General features: G+C 40.9%; 1 protein-coding gene across 7 annotated transcripts in view; it reads right to left on the reverse strand.

Moving 5' to 3' along the window:
- Positions 1-20588, reverse strand: part of ELMO1 (engulfment and cell motility 1) — a 313180-nt gene that overhangs the window by 97908 nt on the left and 194684 nt on the right. For all 7 annotated transcript variants that reach the window (XM_075745465.1, XM_075745471.1, XM_075745466.1 and 4 more), the window contains one exon: positions 8217-8353. In XM_075745465.1, coding sequence (XP_075601580.1) covers positions 8217-8353 — 137 coding nt within the window. The remainder of the gene's footprint in view (positions 1-8216; positions 8354-20588) is intronic.

Consider the following 20588-nt stretch of genomic DNA (forward strand, 5'->3'; position numbering starts at 1 on the left):
ACTGAAACAAAATCTCTGAGACATCACCTCCCCCCTCTTCCCTTCCCTTTTTTATTTGCCTATAATAAGGTCTATAGTCTGGGGAGCTCTCAGGCTGAATTCCATGCATTGTGATTCACAAAATGAAAATCTGGTATTATATGCCCACTGACATTCACATCGGCAGCAATTCATGCAGCAAAAAGCCATATGCCATGCACCTCTGATTTAACTGTACTACAAAAACATATCCTAGAAAGAAGAAATAAAAATACAGAGACAAGAGTGGTTCCCGGGATCCAATTATTATCCACACTTTAAGACAGGAATGACAGGGGCAATAGCACAAAATATGCCATTTTGGTGACAGTTCCAGTTAGGTTATATCATTTTCCCTTAGCGACTAACACACTCTACATGCAAGTGAGGAATTCTTGCCCAGTGCAAAAGGTTTCTAGAGAGTACGAAAAAACCCGCGGTTAGCACAGATAACCTACACTCAAGTGTTTCTCCTCTGGTTATCAGGCTTTCCACTCCATCATCTTTTTGAAGGTTGAGATGTTTATTGGTTTGATTAGCACCCACAGAGATGAAAATGAAGAGTGCTTTGAAAATATGAAGTACCAACAGTTTTAAAAATTGCCATCTCCAGGGTGTTAAGCAGACCCGTACGCATTCTACAGTAACACACAGACTTCATTAGAAAGCTGGAGGATAAAATCCACTCTGCCAATGACAGCTAGGTTTTTCACAAATAAGAGATTTTGCTGCTGAAACCAACAGTGACTTTCATCACTAGGGAAAGGATAAGACAAACAAGTTTCTGACCAAGGAACAGATTATACTAAAATAGTCATTTCCTTTTTTAAATAACAGATGTTTTGCTGAGACACCCCTTCCTTTCCTTGCTTTTCGCTTGAAGAATCCATCTCTTTCTTACTGTACCCATCCTGGCATATAAATGGACAGAATTTCAGCTTTAAAATGCTTTTCCTTTTCAGCCTATGCACTCCATAAAATCATTGCATATGTGATCACTGGAGAAGGATAGTTCAGCTAGGATAATAACTAGACGTGACCCTGCTACTAAAGACTTTCGAAGCCTTCTGGCAAAGATGGAAAATAGTAAAGATATTATTTTTAACGAAAAAAAAAAATAATCTTTGAACTAGAAAAATGGTTCATAAATTACAAAGGGCAGAGAAAGGGCAAGTGTTGCTCCTTACTGCTTCATTATCCAGTCTAAGTACTTGTATTTCACAAATTAATTTTTTAAAAATGTATTTGCATTCTTGACAATGAACGCTAGTAAGGACTAAAAAATTTTCAAAAGGAAGCAACCAACTCGATTTAAAAATGCAACACTTTTGTTCAATTCCTTTGAGCTTGACAATCCCAACCTTTGGGGTATGAATATTTTGATTTAGATCTGATTTTTACAGACTGATGCCTTAGAAAGTGGATCACCGCATCTCTAGTGTCTTAAGCACCCCTTCTCAGGTTCCTGCAGCCAGAAGCAGCAGACAAGTAATAAACTGGCTTTGACAAATGCAGTGGGACACATTTGGAGATCTGACAGGTATAGATAAATGCAGAGAGATGGAGAAGAGTAAACAGAGCAATTCCTAAATGAGCAACCGATGAATGAATAAACTTGCAATATCCAGGCCACAAAAAACACAGAGGGAACACTGACCAAATGCTGAGGAAGGGTCTTAAACAGGCTCTCCCTACATCACATGAAATCGCACTGCTTAAAATAGACCCTTCTTAAGCAAGCGGGTGCTAATGAATAGACCTGACAACCTTCCTGCACTCAAATTATGCTCTTCTAGGAGATTCCCATTGTATTTGGAGGGTATTTTTTTCCTTCAATTAAAAAGTCACATTTTCTATATAAGCTAGGCAGCAGACTTGCAAAATGCTAATTGCTATACTTTTTTTTTTTATAAATTCATGCATTGCACAATTAATGATACAATATATTTATCACAATTATCTGTTTCCAATAAAACTTAATAAAGTGCTAATGGCCTCAGGTGTGAAAATGTGGAATTTAATTTGTGCTAATCTGCCTAAGCCTGGGGAATACTGAATTCACTCTATGTGAGAATAATTTATTTGCGGTATCCCTGACTGATATAAACAAAGCATTGCCAAGGGAAGGTGCAATAAAGCTAACAGAGAGGTGCAATCATTCCACTAGCCCAGCGTTTCCCACAGGTAAAATGCAAACAGAACAGCCTTCCAAAGCTTCTCTCAAAAGAAGTTAAATTCATCTGCTTCAGACTGGTCAAAAAACACCCATAAGGAAAAAAAATGCTTTAGAGAGCTTCTGTAAAGAGCTATTTATCATCCCTTTCCCTCCTTATCATTGAAAGGAAAAGGAGGTGACAGACACATACACAGATTGACCAAAGGATTTTACTTTCAAGTCTGTTCAAAATGTTTTTTTCTCCTGTTTGAGGTAACGGTACTTTCACACTCCTCGAGCTATCATTTGCCATCCCTCCTCCAAGCATCCTTGTTAAGGGTTGGGAAGGAGAGGCTCAGACACAGAGGAAAGAACCACCTTTGGGGCTGGAGCTGCTGCTGCAGCCCGGAGCTGTGACGGGGTGATGGAGGAGGCTGGAGCAAACGGCCAGACACCCCGGTTCTGCTTTTGGCCCTGCCGCTGCTTCACTGCCAAGGCACTTGAGCTCTGGGTGCCTTTGCCTCCTTCCTGTAAAACCAGGTTTATCAAGACTCAGCCAACTCTGCAATGAGCAGAAAAGTGCAGAATATTGTTAGTGCCACTAGAGGGGATCACTTGAGCATGCTAGGAGACCCGCTCCTCCTTCAGGTGTGCGGCAAAGCCCTGCCGCTTTCAGGTCAGGCAGGGAGCTGACAGCACTAGGGCAAGGTTGCAGCCAGGGGGGCATTCCAGACAGGATCTGATCCAGGATCTGGAGTCTCCTCGATTTGCAGAGGACCCGGCAAAGCTGGAGACAGCTCCTCTGCCACACTGCTGCTCTGACCCTTTCCAAGTGACCCTCTACATCTTTGCTTCCCTATGAGTAACTTGCATTATCTGATGGTGGTGTTGGCCCACAACACGTTTCTATGCAAAACACCACTGACACAAGTATGCTCCTTAAAAGCCTGTCCTTGAACATTTAGTCGTATTTTGAACCTAGCCTTACACAATTATTCATCCTACAGCTGCCAAAAGCGTGACAACACTAGAGAAGCTAAGAAACCTGTGGCATGGCATTTCCAAACCGTCAGTGAGCAAGGAAATGGTATTTTTCATTTTTATGTTATGCTTGGTTACCTTTTCTGTTATCTTGTCACAGAGCAAGGAAGAATGTTCACAGGGTCTGAGCATGAGCAATAAACATCTTTTGTGGTTATCAAATGGCTCAGTGTTTGCTTTGATATTTAATTACAGGGCTCACGTAGGGCATTTATTGTTTGCATCTGCTGCCACCGTGAACAATGTCTCCTCTACTGATACCACACAAGACAGTTTGTTATGTGTATACCTGTCAGAAACATATATTAGCATCCTGCTGAGCAGACCCCACTCCCGCACAAGGATCCAGTGCTGCAGCTTGGTGCGTTGCTGAAATAGCCAAATACCACAAGCGCAGTTGCTCAGGGCACCCAGGTCTGCCACTGTGAAACGAATGTTAGCTTTACCAAAATGCTGAAACCAGAGGTTTCTGGGGTTTCTGAGAATGTTCTTCTTGTTACAAAATAAATTTTCATAGAGCATTTAAAAGCTGGTGGTTTATACTATGATGATCTCAACCACATGGCCAGTGGGTAAAATAAATTATCTACAGTTCTCATTACTGAGAAAAATGCATCGGTAGCATCATTAGCCAACCTCATCCCACTTTCCTATTGCTTAAACCTATAGTGTCAGTGAATACAGTAGATTTTGATTTCAAGTGCTATACAGCTCAGGACTTTCAAAGTTTTTCAGTTTTGGCATCCCTTACTCAACTTTAGCCATGTTGACATGATAATCTGTATCTTGTTATGACTAGTCATTTCTGGTCAACTAAAATCCTAAAAGCAGCTATCATTTTGCCCATTCTCTACAAAGCAGCTTCAAAACCTTGGTAGGTGAATCAAATAAATTCATCTTTTTCCTTCCAGACTGGTACTGGGAGCAGTAATTTTTATTCTTCATTTTTTTGAAGATGATACTACACTAGACATAGAATTAGCAAATTGTTCATATTGCTCTGCAGGTCTAATAAGACAAGCTATGGCTGGCCCTGCAATTAAAATAATTCATTTGCTCACCCTTCTTCCGATTAGCATGTGAACTTCAAACCTACAAAAAGTAGCAGACTGAAATCTCTGGAGAACAGAGGTAAGAGGATAATCTTGTCCCCTACATAATGTCCTGTTTGTGGTCTCCTTGTCTCATCAGAAATAATTTGTGTATTTTAAAAGATGATCACTACCAAGATAGCAATCTCAATGTAAATCATCATTAGAGCAACACAGGTGCATTTATTTAAAGTACAACTAGCGGGGATCAAAAAAAATTTTCCATTAGGAGTATGCTTTCATTTGGCCCCATGGAAGGAATTTTACAGTGGGGCAGTTACCTTGAATTCCACCTACCATCATGTTAAAAATAAACAAAAAACCCTCAACCAATTTAAGTACATCTTAGCCTGTGTGGCAGCAGGGCTGATTACCCTGAGCAGAGTGTAGGTGGTCTCTACATGAGGGAAAACTGACTGATGGGCACATATTTAAATGGACAGGCTGGTGATGCAGGTTTCTAGATGCTGGAGTATGAGATAACTCAGTCCAGCTTTCTTCCAGTCAGCGCTGACTCAAAAAAACAATAATACACAATGCTTTCCTTCTGCTGCAATAAAACACATAGAATTATGTAAAGCTCGGAGACAAGATTATATTTTTGAAGTCATAAACCATGCTGTCTGCTCATAAATGATTGTGGAGGACTCAGCTTGTAACGTGTCCTTTGATCATCTGTAGGCTCAAAGAAAAACAAAAAGGTTTCAAATGGAATTGTTGCCACTTGTATGTCTGCCTATCCAACTGCATCTTAATTTCTCTAGAAAACTCACCAGACATGAATTATGTATGTCTTAAAATGTTATAAAGGCATAATATAAGCTGAGCTGCCTGGCTGAATTACTCTATTCAGACATCTACCAGTATACTGAGAGACTGTAAAAAAGGTTTTAGGTCTGACAGTATCACACTATCACCATAGAGATCCAAGGAGTTTTTCTAATGCAAGAGTTCACAAAAGGGGTCTGTTTTAATGAATGAGAATCAGAGAGACAAAGCATGAGATCATAAATGTTTCACTAAAACACCATAAAATTCTTCCAACTATGAGCAAAGGGCTGTTTTAATTATTTTTTGAAGCTTTAAAAATGAACAAATCTATATGAAATCTCCATAACATGGATTGAGGAACCACGATGCCGCAGTATGCCATTTTGTCATCAAAAGAAACACTTAATCTGATGCTTAAAAACCCCTTGAGAACTGGCACTGAAACCTGAGGGGAAGTATTCAATCATCTCAATTCTTTCAGCGCCTATCATTCTCCAATGCAAGAGGGGAGGAAATAAATCTCTATATGTGCACACAGACCTCCTACAGCTCCTCAATGTACAAGCTATTGCGATTAATCAAAAGTTTAAAATTAAACAAAAAGCTCCTTTTCTTCAATTATGATTAAAGATCAAAGGAAGTGCATTAGCTTTTTAGCAGAATCTCCAGGTCTCAAGACTTACTATCGAATATACTGAGAGTGCCCAATTTTGTCATGGAGATTTTGGGGGAGAAAGGGAAGAAGGAAGAAAACGAATGATCCCATCAGCCAGGTGGGTAGTAAACCATAGAAAAGTGGTGTTCCATACATTACCATGACAATCAAGTTATTGAAACTGAAAAACAGTAATGCAAAGAGAGGATAAAAGGAAATTTTTCCACAGTAACAATGCTACTGCATCTTGTGAGGCCTGCCTTCTTTCCATTCACTCCTGAAAGTAGGGGGCTGAATGCTCCCTGGGTCCATATGGCCTTCACCTGCCAAGTTTTCAAAAGTAACTGCATAGAAACAGGTACCCTTAACACACAGGAAAGATGCAGAAAGAATACTAACACGCCAGGATCACCAAAGCCTCTTGCCAGGCAACAATTAAAAATGGTGGTGTTTGGTAAAGCTGTGAGCACCGGCAGCTGTCACCCACCAACCAGATGGGTAAACCTTGGGTACCACTACATAACGTATCAGCCCCCACAAATCCAGAAGTGCTTCACAAGCCCACGCAACAATACTGTTTTGCTTCACTCACAGATCCCTTTAGACATTTATCAGCTGAGTAATGCACATCATCTCCACATGTCATTTGAAGTGGATAAGAGCAGAAAAATCTCCTTATGACTAAAAGAAAGGATTTAGATAAGCAGAACATAATTACTGAACTGTTAGAAATGAGAGTTGCAAGAGTTTAGTAGTCACTCCCCTTTACAAAAACAAGGCTGATTTCTGCAGGCAGAAATCCTGGGCTCATCTCTTGTGCACCATAGTGCCGCCACCAGACACAAATCCTGGTAGCACGATGGCAAATGTTTCAGATTTGCCCTATGGAGTTAAGGATCACCTACGTCTTCAGTGACACATGCAGCGGGATCTACTGCCCACCTTGCTGAACCTGAAAGAGCTGCTGGATGAAGTCGCAGGATTTTCAGTACAGAAAACACAAACATAGCAAACCAGTTGGATCAGAGAAGAAACCACCTGATCTTCCATGAAGCTCCACAGTAATGCCTAACACTAAAAAGTAAATTTCTTCATTTTCCTTTTAAGGCGATCTGGGCTGTTGCCAGAAACAGGACCATTCTTTTCCTGAATCCCCTAGAATTACTAATAATATTCCAACTCAAGTTGTGGGAAATTATGTACAAAAGTTTTTCTTCTACTGAGACAACTGCAATTAATAGACAATTGTTAATACATTTGTTTAAAAACCCTACATATTATGAAGTAGTCTCAAAAAAGTTGTTGCTTTTTTAAGCCCTTGAATTTTAGTTTTCTATACTGTTCAGTGAATTATCTTGCTATTGCTCCTGCTGCGCTCCTGGAGAAGCGTGTCAGAAGTTCTATGCAAGGACAAGCCTCTAGGTCATCTAGCTACAACGGCATGCATTTTGGACTTCCCTGGTACTGCTGCCAACTATCTTACCTAAAAGAATTCAACAAAGGTTATTCAACACTGTTGCCCTAAAGATTCCCCTTTGCTCTGGAGTGGAAAATGGACATTTAGACCACTTCAATAATAGACAGTTCCAATTAGAAGTTAGGCACAATCGTTCTTACTAGCTCTCACATAACATTTCAGTTTGGTGACGTCAGAGCACTACTTGTATGGCACATGCTGACACAGTGCAACAGTCTCACCTTTCATTCTCAACCAACAGCTCTAAAACCAACATCTAGTCTGAGTGAGAGGCTCAAGACCCAGTCAAAGGATCCCAACAAAAATCAGGATGCCAGCTGGCCACAAAAGCACAAGTTTGTCATTCTTACAAAATGCCAAAGATACTTTTCAGTCTCCTAGTAAGGTAGGCAGTTAAAATAGGATGTCTAGGGACCATTCAGCCAGCCAGCCCTGTTCTCCATAGCTTTGCTGATAGTCAGGAGATTGGCTGAAACTTTCAGAACTCCGTCTTACAACAAAAAGGGTGCAACACTGAGGGGGTTTTTTGTTGGCTTTTTTTTGTTTGGTTTGGTTTTTCTGTTTTAGCAGGCTAAACTGCACAGCATTTTGTCAGGATTGTGTCCACTCTTGAATATTTTATCACTTTAGTGCTCATATGAAATGAAAGGGATGCACAGAATTATCACTGCAGTACTCTCTTTGCATTATTTACAACCTTAGAGGCTGCAGCACTTCAGCATAATTGCTAACATAAAAAGGCAGACTTTCCCCTCACGCCAGGTTTTTAGTTTCACAGTCTGCAGTGCAACATGATGGAAAAAGGTCTATGAACCTCTCTTACACATCCCATCCCCTACCCCCAACTTTCCGAATCTTGGCCCTCTGGTGTGCAAAGAATCTGAACAGATGAAAACTCAACAGCATTCAGCAGAAGCACAATCAGTAAAGCCATGTGCATCTAGGGAAGAATACATGGCCTTGTTTCACCATCCTGCCCTGTTATTCCCACCCCACCCTTTTTCTTGCCTTGTTAAAGTCCTCTGAAGTTGCCCTCATTTCCTTCCATGTCTTGTTCAAGAGCTGAATGCAGATACAGAAGAACTCCTCAAATGATCTGTCATGGGTGAAGAACATGGGATGGAAATCGTTGCAGGTCTCACTGGCTAAAAACAGAAAAACAAGGAGGGTGGAATAAAACGTGTGCAGGCAGGAGCTTCAAAAATAACCATAAAATACAATTAGCAGAAAATTTAGAAAACATTGTAATTGAGAAGAATTCCAGTTCTAGTAGCAAAGAATGTAAAAAAAAAATATCCTGAAAAGCTAGGCTTGGTCTACAGTCTTAAAGATAATGAAACACCAAATAGAGCCTGTTTGCAGGAGACCTGCAGCAAGAACAAGAGGAAACAACTACGTGATCGCCTGAATATTCTCTCAATGGGTGTTTTGTTTGTGCCAAGTTTTGTTGTTCAGGCCGGGACAGAGAGACACAGGGAAGAAGCACAGGTCTCCTCATGAAAACAACAACCTTCCCCACTGCTAACAGCATGTACCATATTGCCCGCTGAGAACCAAACACCAAACCCCATCAATCACAAAATAGTATTAGATCAATGTACATATTGAAATGTGAAGCTCTCCTGACATAGCAGATGATCTACCATATTGTACATGGATATACCACAGAGGTAACCAGAGAAATCTAGACAGACACGTAGATGAGAATGTAACTGATTAAATTTGTTCTTTGAAAATAACTGGAAACAAATGGATCTTCTGTCACCTGTCCCTTATCTGAAACGGAGAAAAAAAAATCCCAAACCCACACTTCCTTTTCTGTAATCAAATATTGGCTTTAAGGAAGGAAAAAATAAAGGAATACTACAATGATGATCCCAAAAAGGAAAAGTGCAGTTTGGCAAGACTACTGTGAATCTCCTTGAGTGAAGGATGGATTTTCAATAAATAAGGGCTGAAGCAATGCTTACCTCTAGGCACATCTGAGCAACCTGGGAACAGAAGGAGCTGTAATGAAGGACTGAAAAGGATCCTTAACCTCTGTTATGATTTGCAGGGTCACCTCAGTAGGTTGGATACTTACGTTCTTAAAAAACTAACAAAAAAAGTCAAGTTGACTAAGCCTTTCTTCATACACCCAGTCCCCAAATCTCTCAGCTTCAGCTTTCACCTCTGCATGAGTGTTCCTTTGGACTTTTCCAGCAGTCCCTCACATGCCTATACAGCAGCACCTTCCTTTACTTCAGGATCAAACAGCCACAAGCTTCCTCCTCTGCAAGAACAGCAGAATTATCAAGCACTGGGATAAATCATCCTTTTCCTGAGGCTGGATCACTGTCTGATATCTGCTTTCTCTCAGTGGAACTGGAGAAATTAGAATTAAGACTTTGCAGGAGAAGATGAATGGCTCAGGCAGGCTGACTCCCTGCGTCAGCTGCAAACACTTGGTCCCAGTACCTCTTCCAGTCGCAAAACAACATTTCAGCGTCTTTAGTTACCTCTGCCGCACCAGTAGCTCTCCCCTAGAAACCTGAGTTGTGCTTAGAATCACCTGAACACTCAAAGGAAAAGAGGTTCTGATCTTTCCCAACATGCAGTATTCCAAATATAAAGGAAAACTCTGAAGCTTAATTGTAAATTTGAAGCTTAATTTTAACATCAGATTTACTAAGATCTAATCAATTCCTCAGCTACGTAGCGAGGATGAGAGTTAATTTTGGAGCACAGGTTTCATTCTAATCAAATAAACTCCATTTACTTCAAAGGATGTGCAGTCAAGGGGGAATTAGTCAAAGCAGAGACCTATATTTATGAGGCACGACTCAATTCCTTTAAAAGAATAAAATGCCTCCGGCATGATTTTCAGAGCACGTTCAGCTTCCATTCATTCCACTGCAGCTGCAAGGGCTCAGCACTTCCAATAATCAGACCTACAGTCTGTTATAATGTCAGAGGTACAACAGAACAGATTCTTGGAGGGTACTTGTCTTTAAGTCATGAAATACTATAATGATGAGAAGAAATAAAATAACACCAAGCAGAAGAATGCAGCCAGTACCTTCGCTGTATAAATCACAGCACGAAACAAGGCAATAACCCTCGACATGCACTGGCCTTTCTGATCCTCCTCAGAGCCTGAGCTTATCACTGCTCCTGCTCATAAAAATCAATCAATCAAAATTAATGGAAAGGCTAGGGATTCTCAGAAACTTGATCATAATTTCTAACTGATGGTCCTTATGATAATCAGCCCCAAACTATATCTACTATGTTGACAGTTCTGCATGCAGAATCAGAGGTGCCACCTCCCCCCACCTTTTTTTTTTTTTATAAGTAGGCAACATACTGTATTTTATGCCTTTTCAGTCTGAAAATGAAAGAGTAAAAATCACTGTTATTGATATAAATGGAGAAAGTTAGGCCTGTTAGAAAGTAGGATCAATATCTTAAAGCACAACACAAATCCTAAGAAAAATTCAAAACCAAATGATAAACAGCTTTCTCAAAATTCCCACCAGCATCCAGATAGTAGAAAAAAAAAAAAAAATCCATACTCGACTTCAAAGGTACCTTTTTGTATGTCTCAAAAATTCTATCCAAAATAATGCAATTCAATGGAAAAATCACAAATGAAGCACATCAGCAGTGTTTACATTACAGCATATCTAGAGGCTGCAGCTCAGGTCACGTCTATGTTTTGCTCAAAGTGTTTAAATACCTAATGAAAGACAAACTTTTTCCCCAATACTTTCTTTCTCCTTTTGACAAGTAAGATGAGGACAAAGGAAAAGGCAATACTGTGTTACTAGTGGTTTCCAGACCAGATTAAGACCAAATCACAACCTGCGGTCTTACCCCACTCTCCAGCCCCAACTCAGCAGCTCCAATATTGGAGCACTGCCTGTCTCTGTGGAGTGGGCAAATTTAGAGGCTGCTCAATTTTACTAATTAAAACCTTCCTGGATTTATTTCTTCACTAACTTCCAATTTGACTAGCTGTAAACTGAAACAGAGGTTCAGCATATTCAGAATAATTTGGAGACTTTCTACATAAGAGCTGTGCACAAAATTCCTGCCCTTAAGCCCAGCACTCTCTAACCTTCATTTTCACGAGTAGGGACTAACCACATTTATAACCACACAAAAACACACACACGGCTCCAACGCAGGGACACAAATCATCATGATTATTTAATAACATCATCAAGTTTTAATTACGCCTCTGTGAGATCACCTTCGAAAGGCAAGTCACAGATGTCTGGCCTACATAAATCAGGTGAAGATCTTGTTGATTTTCCTTTCTTGGCACAATTCTCGGAACTGTAGATCAATGTGCCACCTCTCAGGATTCAAGTAGTCCTTCAAGCTTCTTGCTGATCTATAGCTGTGACTTTGAGGAAGAAGCTTAGTTCATTTCTCATGATAAATTGCACTGGCAAAAAAAGAGCTAATTTCTACCTGGGAGTTTACATGGTTCCTTCAGTGTATATTTTTAGTGTCCACCCAACACAATTTTGTCTGTCAGTTAATTTCCTAAATTACAACAAAGACATTCAAGCATCCCAGGCTGTTTGAGTGGTAAACAGATTTGATATGCTATGTTGTTCCCCTGTGGATTAGTAGAAAACATCAGGAAAAAGAAAACGAATTAAGAAGAAAAGAGTTATACTTCATTTTTTACCCCATCTCTAAATGCCTCTAAATGCCATGAGAAACATCATCAGGGCCAAATTTTTTCTAGCTGTGTCGAGAACAGTTAGGTATTTGCATACTTGCATAAGCTTGTCTTGGATGGGCACAGATTACATGATGATGTTTGACTTGAAGTACAGCAGAAATTCAAATTTCAAAGTTGCTGTGGTGAACTGAATACAGACAATAGGGATTTCTGCATGCAAGACAGATTCCAAGAAAGGACAAGTGCACCAGACCAGACACCAGGCTGGTGTGTCATCACACTGTCCAAACCAGTATGAACAAAAGGCCATCAGTTCAACTGGTTGATAGTTGGAAGTGCTGATTACATCTTTCTCGCACCTTAAAAAGTAGGCTATGTGTAGATTCACAGATTGGTAAGGGTTGGAAGGGACCTCTGGAGAACATCTATTCCAACACCCCTGCTAGAGCAAGATCACTTAGAGCATGTTGCACAGGATCGCGTCCAGGTGGGTTTTGAATATCTCCAGAGAAGGAGACTCCACAACATCTCTGGGCAGCCTGTTCCAGTGCTCGGTCACCCTCACAGTGAAGAAGTTTTTCCTTATTTTCAGACGGAACTTCCTGTGTTCTAGTTTGTGCCCATTGCCCCTTGTCCTGTCACTAGGCACCATTGAGAAGAGTCTGGTCCCTTCCTCTAGACATCCACCCTTTAGATATTTATAAGCATTAATAAGATCCCCTCTCAGTCTTCTCCAGGCTAAACAGGCCCAGCTCTCTCAGCCTTTCCTCACATGAGAGATGCTCCAGTCCCCTCATCATCTTTGTAGCCCTCCACTGGACTCTCTCCAGTAGTTCCCTGTCTTTCTTGTACTGGTGTGCCCAGAACTGGACACAGAACTCCAGATGTGGCCTCACCAGGGCAGAGTAGAGGGGGAGGAGAACCTCCCTCGACCTGCTGGCCACGCTCTTCTTACTGCACCCCAGGATACCATTGGCCTTCTTGGCCGTGAGGGCACACTGCTGGCTTATGGAGACCTTGTTGTCCACCAGGATTCCCAGGTCCTTCTCTGCAGTGCTGCTTCCCAGCAGGTCAATCCCTAACCTGTACTGGTGCTTGGGGTTGTTCTTCCCTAGGTGCAGGACCCTACGCTCGCCCTTATTGAATTTCATATGGTTCCTCTCTGCCTAGCTCTCCAGCCTGTCCAGGTCTTGCTGAATGGCAGCACAGCCTTCTCGTGTATCGGCCACTCCTCCCAGCTTAGTATCATCAGCAAATTTGCTGAGGGTACACTCTGTCCCCTCATCCAGATCATTGATAAGTATGTTGAATAAGACCAGACCAAGCACTGACCCTTGGGGCACACCACTAGATACCAGCTTCCAACTGTATCTGTAACTAGTTTCAATTTGGAAAGGGGGAAAAAAATATGAATACAATTTTTTTATCTTCGAATTTATTTTTTGCAATACTTGGAAGTAACACAGAGATAACCCCTTCCTCCTCCCAAAGCTACAACAGCAGACGGAGACCTAGGCAAGGTACTGCCCTTGATCTTAAACCTCTGCTTTCTTCCTGACTCTGCTAAACTGCTATGTTGATACTAAATGCTCATCCTGCACCATGTCTATAAAATGTCATATGGTCATTCTGACCTCCATTGTGAAGTTCTTGAGTTCAAGAAATGAAAAAGGTTGTACTGGTGTGAAAGCAAAATAATAAATAGTCGTATCTACCATGAAGAGGGACATTTGAAATTCAGAACTGCCCAACTCATTATTTTCAAAATCCATTCATGATGCTATGGGGAGACAAACTGAGGTGATTTAAAAAGTCATTTTTTTCTGTAAATTTAAGGCTTGGACCCATCACAGTGGGAATGTATAGCAAAGACAATTTACAAATCACAAATGAGGCACCTCATTCGTGGATGTCAGCCCTGTCCAATTGGCCTACAAAATACAACTAGATTTGATTAAGTAGATAATAAATAAAAGTGGTAATGCTGCTGTGTATTTTCAAATATTTCAAGAGCAGGCAGTCAGCTCAAATCAATCAAATTATTCAGTCAGGCATATAAATACGGTCACCTGGCGTTAATGCTGTCACACATAAAGGGACAGACAGACACCTGCGGTGAGGAGTAAGCCTCTGTGCTGGGGGTGGTATTAACGGATCCTGCGCACCATCAAACTCATGAAAAAAAAATCCTGAAATTGCATCAGCACAATTTTTGAGATGAGGGAAGCAGTGATGCAGAGCCCTGGGAAACTGGTTTGCAAAGTCCCAGGGAGAGAGAGGTTCAAAAACATCTCCCTGTCTGAAAGGTACCTGGGATCCATGCAATCCAATCTTCAGAGACATCCACGTTTTCTATTACTGAGCCGCTGCTTAATTCTGGGTGAGTCATTTATCCCCTCTCTTGTTTTCCCCAGTTTCACAGAATGGAGATGATAATATTCGATCAGAGAGGAGGCGGATGGAAAGATCCATTGCACTTTCTGAAGTGCAGCAAGATCCACAAGTGAAGGGTGCAATATGGACCTTGGAAATACCATCTCCACTTGGCATGGCCTCCTCTGGGATTATTATTTGCCAATAACAGAAGACAACCAAAGAGCAACTAATTCTCACTAGCTCTCAGGAGAAGCAGCACTGTAATTTCTGCTTCTCCCTGAAGATGTGATACAGTAAAAATAACTACTGCCATGACCATTTTTATATACGCAATCAAAAAACTCTCTCAGTAACACACAGAGTACATAAGAAAAAGCACACCTAATACTGCAGAAATACAGCGATTGCCAAGTTATCTACACCACTGATCCCTGTAGTCTGCTGGCAATAATTTGAGAGAAAACCTTTGGCTACCTTTGTGGCACATGATAGGGAAACAGTGTAATTTAAGACAAGGAAGGTCACTAGCAATGGCAGTGCAGTAATGAAGTAGTAATATTGCTGCCAATCGTGTAATTCTCTTTCCTAGGGAACACTGCTGTTTAGAAGGCTCAACTGGTATTAGAACAAAAGGCACTTATCCTTTTTATTTGACGGACAGAGTAAGATACAAGCAACTAAGCTTCAAGACACAGCAAAATAATGCAAAAAGTTAAGCTGTGTTTGTTAAATTCCAAATCTAGGTGACTCATGTGAGGGTTTTGTTTCGCCTGCTTTGAAACAAAAAGGGGATTAGGAAGCGCACTGCACCACTGAACTGTGCAAGATGTGCCACTGGTTTCCCCAGGGGTGTGGGTGCATGTGTGTGTCTCAGAAAATGTCATCCCAGACAAGGATATCAGGAGCGAATCCAAATCCAAAATTTCAGCACCAAAGGAGCATATGCACAATTACTCAGGAAAGCAATGAGCTGATCATGTAAAGTAGGGCAAAAATGGTATGTACCATTTCCAGAGCACCAGAATTACCCAGTAATACATAGCTGCAAGAGACTTTCAACAACTTAACTTACCTAATCAGATATTTAGTTGGAAGAGAAACAATATGAAATTGCTAAACATGCATCAAAACTACCAACTCAAACTCCTCATAAAGACATAAGGCAACAGCTTTTCTCTGAACCAATGAGACTTCTCATTAGGGGAGCTATAGAGAGAAACTGGAAGAAAAGTACACATAAAAGGCTTCCTACAGTCTGTAAGCTTTCCTTTTTCAAGGCTGAGAATAAATTTCATTATGCAATAAAAAACAAGGATTCCACGAAGCCTCAAGCCTGACGAGCCAGGCAGGACTAGGATGTTTATGCACATGCAGCCCCAAGCTCTACACTAACTTACCCAGATTCGCTTTGAAGGTGGCTGCTGCTGCGCCAGAAACACACCTCCCCTCCCCAAGATATCATTAAATAAAGGAGCCACTAATTAAAAATCCATCTCTCTCACTGTGCCAAATAAAAGTGGTGGAAGAACAACCCTGACTTTTGCACTACAAGTCAGTAAAGCCCCGCACTCATCACTACCAACGGATCTGGCAGTTCAGAGGTGGCATCTGTGCTACGTCCATGAGGAGACTGCTGAGGAACTATATCCGGGCAGACTCACCCTGCCACATCCAGAGCTGATGGTGGACTGAAAGAAACCAATGAAGTCAGTAGTTTCCACACAAGCAGGCTGACTCTGTAAAGATAACTCCTTTTGCAACTCTCAGTAAACGTGGAGACTTCATAGCACCTCTCCTACTTAGAACGGACCTGAACACCGAACAATGTGGTTTGGAAACGCAAACAGAAAGCCAAAGTGCAAAGAGAGGAGAGTTACTAAAAAGGCTCTTGCATGGAACAAGGAAATGAAAAAGATTACAAGGAGTCAGCATTGTGCTCTTTCAAAAGCAGCCTATTTTTATTTCTGATAAAACAGGTGCCAGATATGAGTAACTCTGAACTGCCTCTACAATGTGTCACAGCACACTGTTGGGCAAACAGGAAAGTACTCTGCTTCCCTCCTCACTCCTCCACTACTCCCAGCACACCAAAAAAAAAAAAAAAAAGTAATCAATAACAATAAGAAAATGCAGTTTTAAAACCTGATGGATAAATTAGAGTATCGTTTTCAGAGGTGAGGGAGCACTTCATTTGAATTAGTCACGCGCTTCTACGAGAAAACTCCTTGAGAGTGGAAATGCTACGAAAAAACAAGGGCTTGTATTTGTCATATCAAAAAGGAATGTCTTCTGTGGAAAAAAAAAAAAAGAGAAAAAAAGACATAGATCTGCAAGCACAGATCTGCAATTATGCTCCATCATATTTACAGTATCCCTGAATAACAATATAGAATCATAGAATCACTTAGGTTGGAAAAGACCTTTAAGATCATCAGAATGTTAGTTGATTAATGTGATAAATTTGCTTAGGGACTGTGAACTCTTTACGGTCTTTTCATAAACATATCGAATAAGGAATTACACATATAAAGCAGAATATCCAGAAGCTTGTTTAACAAGTAAACATACTATGCAAAACCTCCTTACAAAAGATGACACTGCTGCTCTGTCAGGCTCGTGACACCTTGCAAAGCACACAAGGCAATGATGGCTACATGAAAGCTTAAAAAAACACCAAAACACCACAAACATATAGAAAAGCATTTCTGACAATTTTTAAGCCCACAGACTGTCTGTCTACTTGAAGTCCAACTGACACAGATAGTGGCATTGACAGAAGTCCAGCTAAACTCAGACCTATCAAGGGAAACACCTTATCACATCTGTTACACACTGATACCCTAGTCCCTTTCCTGTTGCATCCTTTCTTTCCTAAGCTCTCAGGGAAACTAGCCTTACCCATATCTCCACACAAATCAGGAAGAATGACAGTAGCAATGGGGGAGGTAGATATTCTCAGCATTTATAAAGAGCAGCATAAAGGCAGTCACTTACACTGCACAACCACTCTTTTTAGCCCTACAACACCCATTGGCAAAGTTTATTCCTCAACGCTATACTCTGGCACATTTTCTATTAACTGTTGTAACACCACAAACCCAGAGCACTGTGGGCTGGAGTCAGAAGTTCCCAGGTGCAGAAGAAGCGGGCATTTGCTCTGTGTTTGCTTGTGCATCTCCTTGATGTCCCCTCCCACGAGCAGTACACCGAGAAACTGCCTTTCATGGCAGGATTGCTGACTTTGCACTTCTTGCTCTGACTGTTCTAGAGAGCACCGGCTTATTGCTTCTCCTCCTGAAGGGATTCCTGCTAAAAAGCCACAGTCTTACCTCTAATTACCCATTTTCTTTATTAGGAAGTTACACAGACTGCATTACAGGTTATAGCTCATGCCTCTCCAAAGACCTTCTGTGAGATACTTCATCAAGAATACACTCTGGTTACCATTTGAAATACAGACTGTGCTGTTTCGATTCACAAGAGAGAAGCTGTCACTGAAAATTAATTCTGCTTTAAATAGGCTGGCTAGGGCTCCATCTGTAAGCAAAACTTAAAAGAGCCTATGAAAACCTGCAGGAAAACCACTGCAAATAGTGTCTGGGAAGTCTACAGATTTTTTTAGGTGTCCCCTTGCTACCTAAGCAGCTTCTGTTCCCCCTTCCCTCACATGGATGTCCTCATTAAAATCACGTTTAAAATTATAGTCCAAAGAAATTATGTCGTCATTGTGTAAGACAGCTAGTGGAAAAAACTTTCTTTTTTTTTTTTTTTTTTTGGTACTTGATCTTACAAGTGAGCAACAGCAGGAGAACTGCAAGGAAGAAAAACAAATGAGCAGATGGAGAAGCCAACAAACCAGTAGTCGAGCCAGGAAGGAAAAGAATATTTTTCCTGGTACCAAGTCATTCCCCTATTAGAAAAAAAAGTTACAACTGAGTAACCCATGCAGACCTGGCACAGACCAGCCACAAATCCTCTGTACTTACCATTAGAGGCATCCGTACATGAGGTGCCTCCTTTGTTGGGCTACCTTCCATACCCCCATGGTGGGGTATGAGGCAGGCTGGCTGCCTGCTACCCCTGCCTGACCAGTCAGGCCAGCTCCTGAAGTGCAAAAGCTGGGAGGACAAATGACCAGTTATCTAGAAAGTGAGTAACATAGCTAAAGTTACACTAGCTCCTCTGCCATCGCAGAAAAGGCAACAGAAGAAAAGCTCTCTAAATTCAACCACCTGCTTTGAATCAATCCCGGATATACTCAAAATGCCAAACAAGGTAACAGAATGAGACACAGGGAAAGATGATATCAATATCAATTAAAAAAAACTATTGCCTGTGATTAAGGTGAGGGAATTCACTGTATCACACATCCTATACCGATGGCAGCTCATCTTTCATTTCAGATCTGGTTCTGAACTGTGCTGAAACTACACTGCTTCCTCAAGAACCAGGAGATGCACACCCACTAGCTCTCCTCGACTTCTTTGAAAATATATGCAGTACCACCACTACTACAGTTCCATTTAGGACAACTCACCTTAGCAATGACATCTCTCCTTCCTCCCCTTTTGCATCGCTCTGAATTATGTACCTCCTTTAAAATATGTGTATTTATACACATATGTGCCAAATTGCCAAATAATCTTTTTTTTTGCTTTCCTCCTTTGTGAAGGAAAATGCGAGAAAGAAGAAACTGGCCACTGGATACAATTTTGCACAGGCAAAATCGTGTGCAACATACCCTCGGCTAGCAGCACCCTAGCATGGCTATAGCCACCTGCTATTCCATTCTCAGCCTGCCATGGGCAACCAGCAGTGCTAAGCGAGGCAGCGACAACCCAGTGATATGTGGGGAAATGCAAATCTTCCCTCTCCTCACGAACTCAATCGCTATTGGAACCCAGTTGGACTTACTGAGGTGAAGGTTGTTAGCTCACTCTGAAAAATGTATCTTAGTTATCTAACCACAACTGCCTAAATTGCTTTCTCCCCCTACAAATTGTCTTAATCTGTAAATTATGTTTTTAACTATCTGGGCTAGAGTCCCAAAGTCAGACTGGCAGAACAAAAATAAAACTGCTGAAGCATACTCTTTTAACACAGACCAAACCAAGTAATTGCTACTCACAAAAAAGGAAAACAGTGATGTGGTAGGGTGCAAGCTGCTCAGGAAACATTGAACCTCAGTGATTGTTAGTGTATTTATCTGAGATCATCACCATAATGCACTGCATAAGTGCCAAGCATCTTCAAATGGCTTTGGGAAATTTAATCAATTTCTAAAGGACATTCGTTAACATTAACTCTTCAGATGTCAAACCTAACCTCTTGAAAGGCAAGCAGAAAATCAAGTTAATTAGACCACAGGCTTAACAAGAGAAGCTATTTAAACAACACATTTCCAAGCGGCACATTCAGCCCATAAGCTACTTCAGTGGAGTTTTTCACTTCATACACACTAACATGAACAGAGCTGTTCGATGCTACGGCTGCCAGAGCATAGTTTTGGATAGGTAAGACTACTGTCATCAAAAGTTATGTTTTAGAAATGTTTAATTAGGCCATAGTATTACCCTACTTTATGTTATTGCTCTTCCTTATAGGCTGAAACATTAAATCAGCATTTCAGTCACACCACTGTAAAAAAACCCCAACAAAACACAATGCTAAAGCATTGTATTTTAGTTGGGGAAACAGATCTCTTGCTTAAAACTATTTCAGAGAGTGCAAACATTTTAAAATTAATTCCTGCTCTATATCCTAGGGCATTTGCATTGTACATTAACAGACATAATTCATTATAACCCCAAACCTTTTAGATTATAAAGAAGCTTAGACAATCACCTAGATCAGGGATAAGTGAAGTAGTGCAGGTTCTCTCCTCGTGACGTTTGGTGTAAAAAGCCCTTGAGTATAAATGAAGTGAACGTGTGGGAGACTGGGAGAGGAAAGAGGCCCAGAAAACACATTAAGGCTTGCTGAGGTCACATCTTTGTAAACTATCAGAATCAGGACAATAAGGAGAAAATTTTGTCTAAACTATAATGTCTCTGGTGTTAATAACCGCACAGTATTCCCTTTCAGCTTGTTCCATTACTTATCTTGTCTCCAGCTTTGTTGTTGTCATTGTTATTTGATATACATTTTCTCTTTTGTATTGTAAATCCGTTATTTGTTTTGTCCTTGTTGACTACGAGAACTGAATAAAGTAATTTTTACATCATGCCTTGAGGTTCCTGAAGACAGTTATATCTTCTCTATCACTTTATTCTACCCTGACCATGAGTAATTGTCTTAATTTATCCTTGAGGGCCTTATTTTCCCAA

Source organism: Balearica regulorum, chromosome 2 (genome assembly GCF_011004875.1).
Source record: "Balearica regulorum gibbericeps isolate bBalReg1 chromosome 2, bBalReg1.pri, whole genome shotgun sequence".
NCBI classification, from domain to species: Eukaryota; Metazoa; Chordata; class Aves; order Gruiformes; family Gruidae; genus Balearica; species Balearica regulorum.